We start from the raw sequence: 16,224 nt of genomic DNA, 5'->3' as shown, positions 1-16,224 counted from the left end.
TCTTCTGCTCATTGCAGAGTCTGCTGGAATACAGGGTTCATGTTCTCCTTGTCATGGGGTAAATCTCTGTGCTCTTGCAGAATACCAATTTGGCTACTTTAGTGATAAATTGCTCTGACACTTGCATCTCACAGCCTCTGCTCTTTACGACTAGCAAACAGAATTCAGGTATTCAAATGCTCAGAGCACACACCACTTCAAAATGCTATTCAGGGATCGGGTTCACATTGTGCCAGGCTCCGTATAGACAAAAGGAGAAGAGATAGTTGTTTGGTTTTTTTTTCCAGAAGAGCTCACAGCCTTGAATTGTGTATAATTTCTGTGGATGAGGAAAGAATGTTTTGAGGTGAAAGAGAGATAAGGAAAAGGGAAAACAGTTTGCTGGATGAATTTAAAAAAGTGGAAGAGTGTCAGGCAAGGCTTAGCCTATAGACAATTTTTTACATATAAAGTTAATTCTTTCCTGGTAAAGAATGCTGCATTACTGTAATATATGAACTAGATTATCTAATTGCTGAAAAAGTATCATTCAGCCATGAAACTGATGGGGTATTTTTCAGAAAATGTCAAACACGAAACTTCCCTTGAAAATAAACTTTTAATTGAGAAAACTGAAATAGCAATAAAATGGATTTGCAAGTGCTTCTTCAGCCCCACTCTCTCAGCCCTGCCTCCCTGGATACCCAGCAAACAAGCAGCAAAGCCAGAGAAAGCTTTCTCATGGCAGGAGAATGGGAAGGGGAGAAAGAGTGACCTGACTCCACATGTCCCCCAGAGGGTGTAGTATAAGCTCAGGTTCACATCCTAGCTGGACAATCCAGAAGCCTTCAAAGTCTACATTGCAGGGACCAGGCCACCACATCAGGCTGGTCAGTTTATGAAGGTCAGCTAGTGCAAATGGTCAAATCTTCAACCACGGAGGGTCTTATCTGAGAAGCTACAGATCCCAGCTCACATCTCTCAGGAAGCACCAGAGGTTTTACACAATGTGTATTAGCTGAGAAACAACTGTTAGGAAAAGCCAGTTAGAAGGGAACTTGCTCCAAGTGCCTCACTGGACCAACAGAGAATCCACTTCTGAAACACCAGTGATGGGAACTTCCTGTTGACCTGGTGAAGTTCAAGTAATTATCCTGTAAACACCATATGTAAGATAAAGTGGAGCAAACAGCCACCAGGTTAGCCTTCAGGCTCTGTGCTTTGAGCTGGCTCCCCAGGTCATGCAGATCTCCATGTCTTGGGCTTGTGGGAGGATTTACGCACTGAAACTCATATTTTGCCTACAGGATGGAAAAGCAGGATGGGGTTGCACCTCAAAAGCTGTTGTAGGATGAGTCGATGATTTTTCACCCATCTCTGATTGTTTTAAAGGAGAGTGATTGCCTTTCTGGTTAAGCCAACTGCTTTGTGTGTTACACAAGCTGCTTCATTTTGCAAACCATTCATCTGGCTTTAGAATTCTGTTTTATTCCTTTATAAGGGTCAAAGACAATATTCACACAAAATAACCCCTCAACATCAGTGCCAGGCAATGCTCCTCAGAAGATCTAACCCTTGTTCCCCAGCGAGGCATAAATTCAGCAGGCACTGTTTGGTAACTGAACCCACTCTTGGCCTCCATGTGCAGAGTGATACATAATGCAATGCTGGTACCAGGACACTCCTCATCATTGCTTCAGAGCTGCGTGGTCCCTCCAGACTTACTATTCATATGATAGCTAGATCTTGTCTTATTTAGCTTTGTATCAAACTGAGATTTTAAAAAGTCTGATCCCAAGTGATCCATAAAATATATTGAGTTGTATTTTTAATGCTGTTATTTATAGTCCCAACTTTTGCAGTTTATAAAAAATGCCTCTTAATCTTGTTTACAACATGAGATTTAGTAATAAATGTGAATTAACAGTAAGGAGAGGGAGATGTATTTTGTTTTCTGGTAAGGAATTTTTCTTTCACTTTTATAAAGCATGCACCAGTCTCCTTGAAATGTCCCTACATCTGATACTGCAGCAGTGTATGACTCTTTGCTGCTTGATAGAGCCATATATTAAGTAATGTTAGCTCCAGAAGGCTACATATATAAAAACCTCATTGGAATAATTCTTGATCACCTTCATAGGAGAGTCTGTAAATGTATCAGCCATACATTTGAAAACGCTTTCAGTGTAGATATGCATCTCACTTTTTGCCAGGGATCTGAACCTGGATAAAAACATTTTTGAATCCTTTCCATCTTTCTTATGCTCAGTGATCAGCATCAGCTTTGTGCCACAAGCTGTTAAACAAAACTGTGTAATGGCAGGGACGTAGTTCACAGAAAGGAAGAGAAATTAATGGGTTTTTTTCAGTCTCTTGTGGAATATCAAAATTCAGATGCAGAAGGGGAGGAGGCATAAGGGATGAATATGTGTAGGAAAACAAAGTTATTCTCAGAACAAGAAAAGACGTTGGACTGAAGTACACAAAGGTAGAGAAAGTCCAAAGGTAGTGGGAAAGTAGAAGGAAGAGTTTGTCCATCTAGAAGTGAAGCTGAAGGAAGAAAGGGAATATTTAACCACCCATATTATACTTCCTCACAAATTTCAGTTTTGTTGCTTATGGATATATCATTCCCCACGGACTAGGCTTCTCCAAGTTTATCTGTACCATCCAAACATGCACCCCAATTCATTTACTTCTTCCTGTTTTAGAATCAAGACATGCTTTCAAATCTACTGTAGCTCCCCTCCTTCCCCATGTATTGCATCAACAACATCCATACATTACAGCACCACTATAGCACATATATTTGTGTGGACAATGTGGCTCAGCCACATACTCAATGACAGCAGGATGAACTCATGGATGTAAGTACAGAAGTACGTGCCAAGCCCACCACTACTTCTCAAAGCCCTTCTTCGCATAGTATTCACAGTGGAGAGGAGATAAATAGATGCCAGGCATGTTTAGATGCAAACAAAGGGGTTTTATGCCCACTCAGGACCAAACCAAAATGAAATGAGGTTTTCTGGAGCTTAATGAGAATGGCTTTCTGATTCTTCAGAAACCCAAGTGATTTTGAGGACATGGTCTTCTGCTTTCAGAAAGGGTGCCTTGGAAAGACCAGACAAGTTCTGTTCAGTACCTCAGAACGTTTTCAGTGGAGGTTGGAACATCTTGGTTCAGGCACCACTAGCGTTTGAGGACATTTTTGAAGTGGGAAAGAGGCAATTATTCTTTTTCTGTTATTCAAGAACAACATATAACAATAACAGAAACAAAATTTTGTCTAGTGGCCTTGGAGACTGCAGGGAAAGTAGATTATATTATTATAATTTCAGCAACACTTGTTCTATCTCCAGGGTGTATTGACATTTTTGTCATTCTCTATATACTTTATTAATTGGATTACAATTAAAATAGGAGATGGAATATTTCAAGGCTCTTGAAATATTTTTTAACTCTAGTAGATAAAGCTAAATAGAAGAAATATATATATTTTACTATAGTTACAAAAATGATTTTACTGAATAAGGTACAGTAAACCCAGGATAGGGGCATTATGATCTTGTCTGCCTGTCTGAAAGTAGCAGATATGAGCTGAACTATCCTTGAATGGAAAGGGCTGCAAAAAAGGGAACCCCACCTCTAGGAGATGCAACAGCTGTTTTAAAGGATTCTGACAACACTGATGCTGCACCCCATTCAGCTTGTTCCGATCTGGATTCCCCACTGAGAAGTGAGGATGACTGCACCCCTCATCCTGAGGTCATTGCTTGTGCTGTCAGCGAGTGCTGCAGAAGACAGGCAGTATGAGGAGCCGCTGCTGTCTTGGCTCTGGGCACCATTTGGAACAGTTCATGGCTGGGGCTCATGAAAGCCACTCATGGAGCTGAAGGCAGGGGCAATGCCTGACATTGAAGCTTGGTGGATCCCCACAAGTGCTGGGTCACTCTTTTGGCAGTGTGCAGATCTGGGCTGTGACAGAAGCCACAGGGGTCTGGGGCTTAGGTGTCTCATAAGACTGGACCCTACCCTCTGCAAGAAAAAAAAAAAATCATTTATACCTTGCCTGAAACACTTTCAAATGGTATCTGCTTGTTGCCATAAAACTGCTTTCTTGTACTGTTGCTTGCAATATAGTAACAGCCATTGGTAATTTCAGCAGTTGTCTGACAGTTGTGAGCAAGAGGCAGAACACAATTTAGCCTGTGCTGACATTGATTTTTCTGCTGAAACATTACTAGGATCTTGGTTTTGACCATAATTGGTAGGGCTGTAATTCAGACGGAGGGTAGAAGGGCATAAATTTTATCTGGTTTTTTCTAGTTTTATAAATGCACATCACAGCAGAGATAAAGTCTGACTTTCATCCTGATTTTCTATGCCCTGTATTTTTCTTTCTCATATCTGCCTCTTGGAGAAAGTACATGAGCATGAGTAAACGCTTCAGGTGGCAATATTATGAACTCTGGCTGTCATATTCTCCCCTCTCTTGTTGGGTTTGTAGAATTTTCTTCCCCCAGTTGCTTATTCCAGGTAAGGTGCAGACTTCATATTCCAGTTCATTTACAACCCATATCTCCAGCATAAGCTGCATCGCGCTTAAGGCTCAAGTGAGCTGGTTCAAGAATACTGAGCTCAACAAACAGCTCTTGGAGGCTCCTGGACTGGATGAAGGAGGACTTGCCAATAAAGCCAGAAGGATCCACTTGTAATTGTGCCTCACATTACGGAAAGTTTGCTGAACATGACATATTCTGAACAAAACATTTATAACACATGGAGCCAACATTTCTTGGTGAAACTTAAATCAAAGCATTAAAGCTAACATAAGGATAGACCCAGCTGCTGCAATTCATCAGTTGTTCCAGTCATTCTGCACATTTGTGTAATTAAGAAATCATTCCCCATGTGGTCACAGAGTAACTTTAATGTATTGTTCTAAGATCCATGGTCTTGCCTTTTACTGCAGCGCACAGCTAAATCAGTATATTTGAGTTACTAGGGAATTCAGTTCCTGAATTACAGGTGCCCCAGCTTTCACAGTTTAAGACGTAGATCCTAACTCCTACCCTGCAGAGGTAGCAGAATAAACAGACCTCAGCTGCATCTACTAACTGTGCAAACCCATCTTCGCTGATTGTTTCAGTCAGTGTGCCAGCCTGGTAACTGTAGTCCCTAAAAAGCCAGTACATGGTCACCTCTGCAATTGTAGCAACTGTGAAAGGTCCCACCAGAACAGTACAAGGATAGGTGACTATAACAATTTATCATAACTACCAGAACTTAGTAACAACATATTAAAGATGTCCTCTGTCAATTCAGTTGGTCCATATTCCATGTGGAGGTCACAGATCTGCTTTCTCACATGAAATTTTGCAGAGTGTGATCCTCACATTTGCATTGTCAGTTTGGGTAACAATTCAGGGATTAATTAGAATAAATAATTAATAAGCATATTATAAAAGCTACTCTGCCAACTTCTTGTAGATTTTTATTCTGACCCCCACATGTTTGCATCTCCCATCTTTTGGAATTGCAAATAGCAAAATATTCAGAAGAACTGATATATATAAGAACATGATAGGAATGGTTGGACCTGATGATCCGGTGGGCCTCTTCCAACCTGGTTATTCTATGATTCTATGATTCTATGAAATCAATACATTTTGAATAATGTGTGCTAAGTCCTATCTGGAGAAATTCCTTCACAACTAAGATGTGCTTAGGTTGTTAAGGTTTCAGTCTTCGTGTTTGGACACCTGCTGTCCTTCAAAGGGACTAAGAAAGCCAAGAAAGCCAAGTCTTTTGTCAAGGGGTTTAACTCACTGCCCAGGATGCCAAATCCCACTGGAAAATATTTTGGACTCACTAAACCAGCAGTAATTTTCTGCCAGGTTTAGTGTCCATGTGCAGATTCAGCGAGTTTTGCCTCGTGATGTTGACTTAAGAGATTTCAGTAAATTCCCTACCCAGAGTGCATCCTAATCACAAGTCTTAGTCTGTCACATTTACCTTTGGAACAAGTTTAATTACATATTTTATATTGCCCACAATGAAAGGGATTTTCATACTAAGCTAATAATGTTTTATAGATGCTGGAGGCATGGTAAGATCTTTTAGGTGTCAAGGTTATCATAACAAATTAAAACATTGTCATGATCATATCCCCAAAAATATGGACTATAATATAATGCCTCATGTCTGTGAACTTCTTGCAGATGAGCTAATACGAAAGACCAGAAGTAAGTGTCACATTTATCTCTATAAAGAGAGTGCAAGGCACTAATACACCTATGTGGCAGTGGTCAAGCCTTCAAGAACTCTCCCGTCCTCATTTGTGACACAATTTATCCCATCCCTCAAGCAGCCACGTGTTTTTCCAAAACAAATATTTTTCCCCCACAAAATCTTTACATGTGATCTGTAATTTGCTGGTGATTTTTGATGCTGCTTTCAGAAATTCTTTTCCCAGGAAGTCAAATGCGTTTCTGATCAGAGCAGCAGAGAGGCAGTTTTACAACAATTTTACTGGGGCTCTGGTCCCAGAAGCACTGCACTCTTGAACACAGAGCAGAACAACTGTACACATGCTCCAAATTGGACTCGATCCTAACAGCCTTTACACAAGCCAAAGATTGCCTCAGCGCACTGCAGGGGCCACAAGACAAGGCTGCTGGCTCTGTTCCACCTGGAGTTTCTGAGCCAGTCAGAAAAGAAGACTTGCCAGGTGCTTTGAGATGCTGATGAAGCGGAAGAGGCGGACTGTTGGGCAGGATCTTGTCCAATTGACCATTGAGCATAAACATATTTAGGGGACAGGATGTAGTTCTTCTTGCGTTAGCATTTTTCAGCCTTTGCCTGCATGTAGTCCTGGACATAACCTAACCTGAACACTCATAGTGCTGTTTCTCCATATTTGTTTTAGTTGAACTAGCTGCCTCTTTCTGCAAACTGCCGTTGTCAGAAACCATTAGCTGCAAAGCCATTATACAAACACCTCACCAATCATTGTTTTATGAAGACTATCCAGTCCTTAAATCTTTATTGAGGAATAAGTCATTGCACAGTTTAATATTTTCCTTGTAAAGTATACCCAGTGATGAGGAGACGGGGGAAATGGGACAAGTTTTCAACTCTTTTCCAGGTATTTTATTAAGAGAATGTAAGAAGAGTAATAAAGCAAGGAAGGCATGAAATAGCCTGAAGATAATGAGAAATGCTTGGTTATAATTCACCTCTCCCACAACACTAAAATCTAAGCAAAACTTAGCCCATATATCACTGTCTGCATGTAAAGGCCAGATGTCAGATAAAGACCTTTTCTCTTCAAATTTCCAGTCCAAAACCATACACTAGTGCTAGAAACTGTCAGCATTCCTGCCCAACACCACTCCTCCACCCCCCAAAAAAAATCAAATTTGGGCAAAATCAGAGATAGATTTAGAGGTCACTTACTTATAAAACCTTTTTTTGGAAAAAAACCCACATGAGGATATCTGAACATAACAGAGTATGTTTTCTAGATTTCATTCTTCTTATATCAGTCTGACTGGTATAAACATTGATTTTAATTGTATGATTCCTACGCTACATTAATCTTGATGAAGTCAGATGAAAGTCAGGGTGATATACTGTGTCTTCCCCACACTGAGTAAGTAAAACCAACAGGAGTCACACAGGTATCATCAACTAATGCTATGAGAGTGTTTTGTAAAAATATGAATGTCTTTGTTACATTAAGACATAGTAATAAATTGTTTACCCTAATCCTGATTTTCTGCAAGAATATAGAACTATCTGTCTTGTAGCTCTGTGACACAATCAGTTAAGTATACCACGGTACTGCAAAATTTATAGCTTTTATATTCTGAATCTATGTACTATAGACAGTAGATAGATTTTTTGTAGTATATATCTATGTCTATATCTAGACATGCAGAATAGAGAAATACTGGAAGAAGAAAGGAGCTAAACCAAGTATCTACCAAAATAATTTCATGTAATAATTTTGAATACTGAGAATATCAGTGAAGCTTTGGAAAAAACTTTAAGCTCCACTGAAAGCAAAGAAAAGGCAAAGGCAAAGAGTAGATCTTGCATGCATAATTCCCCATATTACAGCCCTGATGTCTGCCTTTACTCCTGTTCAGCAAGTCATTGAAGTCCCAAGTTCCCTAATTACCTTGGATTGCTTGGCATCCAGATGCCCATCAGACAATGTTGATTATCCTGATTGCTGAAAATACAGCCATTGTTCTACCTTCACAGGCAGAAGTACCTTGCTGCCACTCACCCCAAGTCAGGATGACATTCTTTTATCTGACCTAGCCAGAAGATAGTAACATGATAACAACAAACCTACATTTTGATGTCATTTAGATTTTTCAATCAAGCTTAATACAAGTATAGCGGAAATAAAAGTTTTTAGTTGCATTTCCTCCTCTCCATCATCTCCTCCCAACAGTCTTGCCCTAGCTGGCAGTGCCAGCAAGTCTTCTATTGTCAGGAAATTGCACTCCAGAGTGTCAAGGTTCTCCCCTCTTATTCCTTTTGGCTTCAGGAACTATATAAGCTTGGCAGTGAAAAAAGAAAGTAGGGGTGGAGGAGGGATACCAGTAACAAGTTTTTTTGCCAACTTTTATTCCTGTCCACTGATCTGCAAACTGTAGAATGACAAGCTGCTTTGTCTATGTCATGCGTTTATAGAGTGACTTATTAAAACATAAACTGAATAATAAGTGTCCTTAGAGGGGGTTGCACTGTTTTAATTCAGCTGTGGCAATAATTTATTGACTTCAGTTTGATTTCATGAGTTAGATGAGGCTTTAATTTCTCAGAAGTCTCAGAACAATGAATGACAGATAAAGAAGTGATCAGAGGGTGCCATTCCAGATTAATTATCATCTCTAGCTCTGATCCCAGAAAATTTTTGTTAGAAAAAAGGCAGCACATCTGAGAAAGAAGCGCTCTGTTTCTTGGGAGGTAGAATCTCTAAGAATAATCTCCATAATCATTAAACAGGTACCAATATCTTTCATAGTGTACAATAGAACTAGTAGGATTGACATCTGGTCCTTTAAGTGCATATGATATGCAGACAGATTCCAATATCTGTTCATAAATTACTATATTTAAAAGTATTTAAAAGGAAAATTCCTTTAAGATCAGAGGTGACTTATCTTAATCAGCTCGGCCAATCATCATGCCATACTCCAGTAAACTGTATTTATGAAATAAATTGTCACTGAAAAGTGTTTATTGCACCATTATATTAATATAATCTTAGCCCACATTCATTATAATGGCACCTTCCTGAAAGAGAAAAAGAGGAGAAACATCAGGAAAACCTGTAACAATATCATTAAAGAATCTCACTCCTACATACTTCTGTTTACCTTCTTTTTTCCTTTTTTTTCCTGCAGGTTGTGACCTCATACCAGTCCAGTATCTCAGATGGGGTGATCCAGAACCAATTGCAGCAGTTGTTTTTGCATGTCTGGGTCTGCTGGCCACCTTGTTTGTTACAGCTATATTCATAATGTACCGTGATACTCCGGTGGTCAAATCATCCAGCCGAGAACTTTGCTACATCATTCTAGCTGGCATCTGCTTGGGTTACTTGTGCACTTTCTGTCTCATTGCAAAACCTCAACAGATTTACTGTTATCTTCAACGAATTGGCATCGGCCTCTCCCCAGCTATGAGTTATTCTGCTCTAGTAACTAAAACCAACCGCATTGCAAGAATCCTGGCTGGCAGCAAGAAGAAAATTTGTACAAAGAAACCTAGGTTTATGAGTGCCTGCGCCCAGCTGGTTATTGCATTTATCTTGATATGTATACAATTAGGCATAATTGTTGCCCTCTTTATAATGGAGCCACCAGACATAATGCATGATTACCCAAGCATCCGAGAAGTCTATCTGATTTGTAACACCACCAACTTGGGTGTTGTAACTCCCCTTGGATACAATGGATTATTAATTTTGAGTTGTACCTTTTATGCATTTAAAACAAGAAATGTTCCAGCTAATTTCAATGAAGCGAAATACATTGCCTTTACAATGTATACCACCTGCATCATTTGGCTGGCTTTTGTGCCAATATATTTTGGAAGTAACTACAAGATTATCACCATGTGTTTCTCAGTGAGTCTGAGTGCCACGGTGGCCCTTGGCTGTATGTTTGTGCCCAAGGTCTATATCATCCTTGCTAAGCCTGAAAGGAATGTACGCAGCGCATTCACCACGTCGACTGTGGTTCGTATGCATGTAGGGGATGGAAAATCATCTTCAGCTGCAAGCCGCTCAAGCAGCCTGGTAAACCTGTGGAAAAGAAGAGGATCATCTGGTGAAACCCTTAGGTAAAGTTTGCTATTGTGGGAGTGTGGGGAAGCAAGACAGTTACTAATAGCAGAAGGACAAAAGAAAATATATTTATTCCCTTTGTCTCTGCACTGGGAGAGGAGCAAGTCCTCTCTTCAACATCTGTAATAGTTTTTGGTTTGATTTAGTCAAAATGTGTGCAAAAACAGGGGACAGAGCAATGTGCAAACAGTAACAAGGCTGGAAGTACTAGCCATGTCAAATATATACTTATTGCAGGGAGCGAAAAAAGACCTTAGGAGAAAAAAACAACAGAAGAAGGATTATAACTGATTGCCTGGTCCTGCATGCTCCCATTTACAGTTTCTTTCCCTTGGATGAATTGCATAGTGTCTGTATTTTGCCTTTAGTCACAGCAGTAAGATAACAGGGTTGCTGCTAGTGCTACACAATCACAGTGGAGTGATGAACAAAAGCGGCATCGTGAGCAACCACTCTCAGGCATCTGAGGATTTGCTTCATATGACTCTTATTTCATATCTTTATCTCCTATTCTCTTGATTTTCCTTTCTTGTATTATCTCTTCCTTCTTGCTTTCTTTTTGTCCTCGTCTATCTTCTCTTCCTTACCTTTCTTGATACCTTTTTCTCTATTCATCCTCCCAACTCCATCGAATTCAGATACTCACAGGTCCAGCTCTTGCTACCCTTCCTGCCATCAATCAGACATTCCCTTGTGAGATATTAATTTGTTTCTTGCCAGGATTTATTTGAATTTGGTGATCATGAAGACACCTTGTATGTTTGGTGTATAAACATTCAAGTGAACATTGAAGAGAAAGGAGAGCTCTGGAGTGCAAATACTATTTTGCTTCATAGAGCATGTAGAAGTGCAGCCAGCTCAGTTCTTCATTTTCATCTTTTGACTCCTTTCACTTTTTATATGGGTGCTATAGGGATGATTTGATCATTTAATTGCTGGCATAAACAAAGACTTCTGTCTACATGACAGTGCAGAGAAAGAGTTTTGTCATTCCTCAGCTATATTTGTCTATACTGGAAGTGGCAAGCAGCTAGATTTTCCTCCTCACTGGAACACACGTTAATTTTAGAATTGATAATATGAATATTTTGAGACACATCATTGTTCACAACTGGACTTGGCATGGAACAAGGGCAATTTTTACTTATATTTTTGTGCGAACCACAGTTTAGACTTGATGGAGGATTATATGAGTAATATCTACAGGACAGATTATGTCAAAGCGATGATTTGTTTCTGTCAATTTATTACTAATCCTTCCCTTTCAGTGACTTTGAACTGGTACAGAAATGCCCAGCCTGTTGCAAGATATTTTATACTTATGATCTGTTAATAATGTTATATTCCAGTTCATTTGCAGGTGTAGAGTAGGATGATATTTGAAAATTATAAATCCTTTATCAGCTTAAGAGATGATTACCTGAAATTTCCTTTTCTTACAACCTCTGCCTGTATGCCTGAATGGCCTGAGGTGTTCAGGTTAAAAGCCATACAACCACTTCTGGGCCAGCTAAGAGAAGCATTCTTCATAATACATCTTCGATAGGAGAGCGTTCTTCCTCTTCAAGATCATTATTATATTACCTCACTTCTGCTGCAGAGTTCTTTTGCCATCTTTTTTACTGAACAAAATGAAGTTATAGATGATGGGAAGATCTTGGGTTTGAAAGGATTTGATTGTCATCTGTTAAGGCCTGGTTTTGAAAGACATTGCTTTCAAATCTATGTCTGGTTGTGAAAACTAAGAATGTATCCTAAAAGACTAGGTACATTTTCTTTCTGAGGATTCTATTTCCAGTTCTTTATATCATTCAATGTGTAGATAGCACTTGCAGTAAAGACTTACTTGCAGAACAAAATAGACCATCATCTACAGCAACTTCATTTTCAACAACTGCCTTGGAAATGTTTTCAATCCTGAAGAGCATTGAGAATGCCCAATATGCGTGTATAGGAATGCAGAAGGCAGCACAAAGATGATATATTGACATGGTTACCTAGCTACAAAGAACTAGAAATTTCATGTGAAACAGAGAAAAATGTCCATGTCATCAGTGGTGTTCATCAACACTTAAATCTGCAACAAAAACAACACTTCTAAGCGCATGTGTCTGAATCCTTAGCTGGTTAAACTGTGATGACACCACTGAGCTTAGCAGTGCTCTGTCAATGTGTGCCTGAAGGGCTTGGGAATCCAAGAGCAAATTGACTTCATTGATCACTGGAAATTCACTCTAATCAATGCTTATTTGTTTGCATGAAAGAAATGAAAACTGAAATCTACTGAGAAATTTAAAATGCTGCTCAGGACTTCATCTACGTCTGATATCATCTCCAAGAAAGAACAGAAAACCACTTTCAGCTTCCATTCTGTTTGAGCACAAGCAAGCAGAGTCCATCCATTTTACTTAATATTCAAACATTTATTGAAAAAAATTTTGTTGCACAAAGTAATAGGTTTCAAGGTATTATTCAGGACAATGCTCAAAAACTGGTTTGGAGAGTTATTCAAGTAAACACTGAAACACCCAGAATCAAAGGAAATATGTCCAAGAGCTACATGGCATTATTTAAATAGCTCAGAGGGGTTTTATTTAAAATGAGTGAGTCACTGCTGAATTTTAAAGAAACATGCTATTTAAGTCACCAGTGCATAGAGGGGCCTCTGTCATTAATGTTTTGCTTTCTGACACTAATTTATAGCACAGCATAGTATTGCATCAAATCATTGTCAAACAGATAATGCCAGTGCATCATTCAGAGCTTTCACATCAGCTGCAAAATGACAGATAACAAGACTGGTTTTGCCTAAAAAAAGCAGTGCATCTGTTAGAGTCCTAAGTGACTTTTTGCACAGGGTATTCTTCAATTAATAAAACTCAGGCAAGCTGTGGATATGTGTTGGAATTAATCTTCGCACACTGACATATTGAAATATATAGAGGGAGAGAATAAATCTATTAATCATTACCTAGTGAAATGAAAACCAGGCTATTGAGATTCAGCAGTACTTACCAAAATTTATTCTACCCTCATTTAAAAGTAAGGCTAACAAACCAGGCATTATCAGAAGCATCTCCACAAAGAATGCTGAGCACTGCATAGATGGAGTCAAAGCCACACAACCTGTGTAGACAGGAGTGTGGACCTTCTGCTTTCAGTTATCTCCCTAGATAATATTGTAGGGACTAGGAAAGCCATAAATAAATTAAGCAAAAATCCATCTTACCTTGAGGACCAAGGAATTATTTTCCCATATGCTACCTAGTCCTTTTACAAGAGTCCAACACATTGGGCTAATTTATTGTCTCCTCATTCTAAGATAGAGCTGTATTCTGGAGAAGATAAGGACTGTATATTTCTGCTACAAGAGCTACTGCTAAAGTATTTCTAGCCAGGACTACACACCAAAAGGTCTCAGTTATGGTACCTTGGCCTAGGGGATAAAACAGATGCTCCAAAGTTTCGGTTATTTTCCTAATAACTTAGCCCTGGCTATGGCACAGTAATTTAACCACTGTAGGTGTTTATGTCTTCTGGAACATGTTTTTAGATGGCCCATTTTAAATGGTTAGAAAAGACCCACTGGACCATCGAGTCCAACTATTCCTATCATTCTTATACAGATGTGAACAGCACAACACTAGACAACAGAAAAAAGATGTTGCATCTTATCATGGACTTATCCACAGCAGCTCACAGATCTCTGAGAATAAAGCTCAATAGCTCGGTGGGGCAGTGGTATTTTATTTCACCTGAATGCACTACATGATGCAGTATTTCCTATATAATTAAACATAAACTGTAGCTGTCAAAGCAAATGAACTACTTTTTTTTTAATGTATTGTCTTGCCCTTTCAAGAACTTTTTTACTATTGTGTGATTGCAGAACTGGGCATTGTTCTATATACACCTCCAGAAGTGATAGATTGACAGCTTTTATTCACGAGCGCGGATCCCTTGCTCTAGTGAGCAAATATGTTCAGATGTACCGTAGAATTATTATAGTATGAATCACTATTAATATTGTTTGTCCTCACTCAGCTTAGACAGAATCAGGTGACATTTGGGGGCATTTTTCCTCCTTCTCAAGTGCTACACTGGTACAGTAATAGCAGCTTGAGGGACCAAGTGCCTGCCTTGCACAGGCATTAGGGAATGTATTCAGATGTCCAGACTCAAGTGCTGTTAAACTCCATTCCCCATCTCCTATAAGGAAAACATGGTAATCAAGGTATATTTTTTCCAATGGGCTGGGTTCAGGCCTGGACCACTAGTGGCTATAATTAGTGTTGACATCAGACAGTCGGAAACTGTGCTATAATTAAATATTTTGGAAACAGGTTTCTAATATCACAATATGTGCTCTGTTCTCTGCAAGGAATAGTTGATTTCCCCCCTTCCCTCTTCTCGCTCTTCTTCCCTCTTTTGGCTGGATATATCTGTTTTGTTATAATTTAAATAGGAGTTATTTTGGTCTACAAAAGTAGAACATGTTTGGATCAGCCTAGAATCTGCCATTCCTAGTTTAAAAACATTGCAGTCTAAATCTTACAGCAAGCATCAGCATGTCATATCTCAGCACCAAAAAGTTGAGATGAGTTTTTTTCAGCAGCCTGAAATGAAATTCCCACCCCCCCCAAAAAAAAACCCAAACCAATCCAAACCCCACCCTTTTTTCCTCAGGATTTTTTTCTAATTCTGTTCTAATTTTGAATTTGACTGAAATCCATGAAAAGCACTGAAAAAAAAAAAAGTGAACTGAAAATTTCAGGCTTGAACTAAATTGAACAATCTCATCTGTTACAACTATTCAAGCTTTGGCGGCTGCTGTGCTGTATTAATATGGAAGCCTAGGGAGGACATTGAGTTTCCAGACAAATGAGAATCGCCATCAGAATAAACCTCTTCCACTGTTACACACACCATGTCAAGGGGGTCCAAGATGCAGCCTGCACAATTCCGATTACCCAGATACCAGTTTTTGACTGATTGAAAGACACATCCATGAATAAGTGTATAGATTTGAAGCCAAAGTGATCAAGCAGTGATCAAATGTTTTTAGAATATGCCTCTGCGTCATCAGCATGAGGATATCAGCTATAAATGTGAGAGATTCAAATTCCCTATGCCTAAGGAAGATATTTTGCCTGAGAGAGAAAACAGGGCTGTTACTTGACATGGAGCTTTCAGTTCCATAAAGATGGAGGACAAGAAAAACTCTGGGCATGGGGGATGTGTGGAAAGCAGAAGCTGGCTCGCATTCCTCACGTGTACATCCATTGAGAAAGATTCTGATGGTGAGTATCTGCCACAGCATTCTCTATTGGAAAACATTTCTTATGGTACAAGTGCCAATTTTGTCTTCATTTATATGCAGCTTGAACAATTTCTTTGACACATTTTGAATGATGGCAAAGAACACTACACTTCTCTTTTGAACTAATTTGCAAAACCTTTTTACTTACCAGACTTCATATCACTGTTGGTTATAGGTTTATATTATTTTTTGCAATCAAAGGGCTGAGATATTCTTCATGATCTTACAGATCATACAGTACACCAAGACTAACACTCAGTTCCATTGCCTGGAAAACAAGAAAACACAGCTTTCCCAATTCATAGAATAACATCAACAGGTCTTGATTAAATAATTGGTTCTGCCATTTCTGCAAGTAGTCATGCTGGTTTACTCATGGAAACAAGAAATTGGATATAGAAGAGGTTGTAGCCTCACAATATTGTCTTTGAGTATATCAATTCTAGCACAGACTTATATCCTGTCAGCACGGATTGTTTCCTACTGGAGCCTGGTGGTGCCATTTGTCTTGTTTAAAATAAACACTAATTCAAACAGGCAGAGAATTATTATT

At 39.1% G+C, this 16,224-nt stretch overlaps 1 protein-coding gene across 5 annotated transcripts in view; it reads left to right on the top strand.

The window, feature by feature from the left end:
• The window catches only part of GRM5 (glutamate metabotropic receptor 5), a 262,379-nt gene that overhangs the window by 228,635 nt on the left and 17,520 nt on the right, over positions 1-16,224 (top strand). For all 5 annotated transcript variants that reach the window (XM_069883330.1, XM_069883331.1, XM_069883334.1 and 2 more), the window contains one exon: positions 9,408-10,347. In XM_069883330.1, coding sequence (XP_069739431.1) covers positions 9,408-10,347 — 940 coding nt within the window. The remainder of the gene's footprint in view (positions 1-9,407; positions 10,348-16,224) is intronic.

Source organism: Phaenicophaeus curvirostris, chromosome 1 (genome assembly GCF_032191515.1).
Source record: "Phaenicophaeus curvirostris isolate KB17595 chromosome 1, BPBGC_Pcur_1.0, whole genome shotgun sequence".
Classification (NCBI taxonomy): Eukaryota; Metazoa; Chordata; class Aves; order Cuculiformes; family Cuculidae; genus Phaenicophaeus; species Phaenicophaeus curvirostris.
This window is presented reverse-complemented; position numbering and strand designations above follow the sequence as displayed.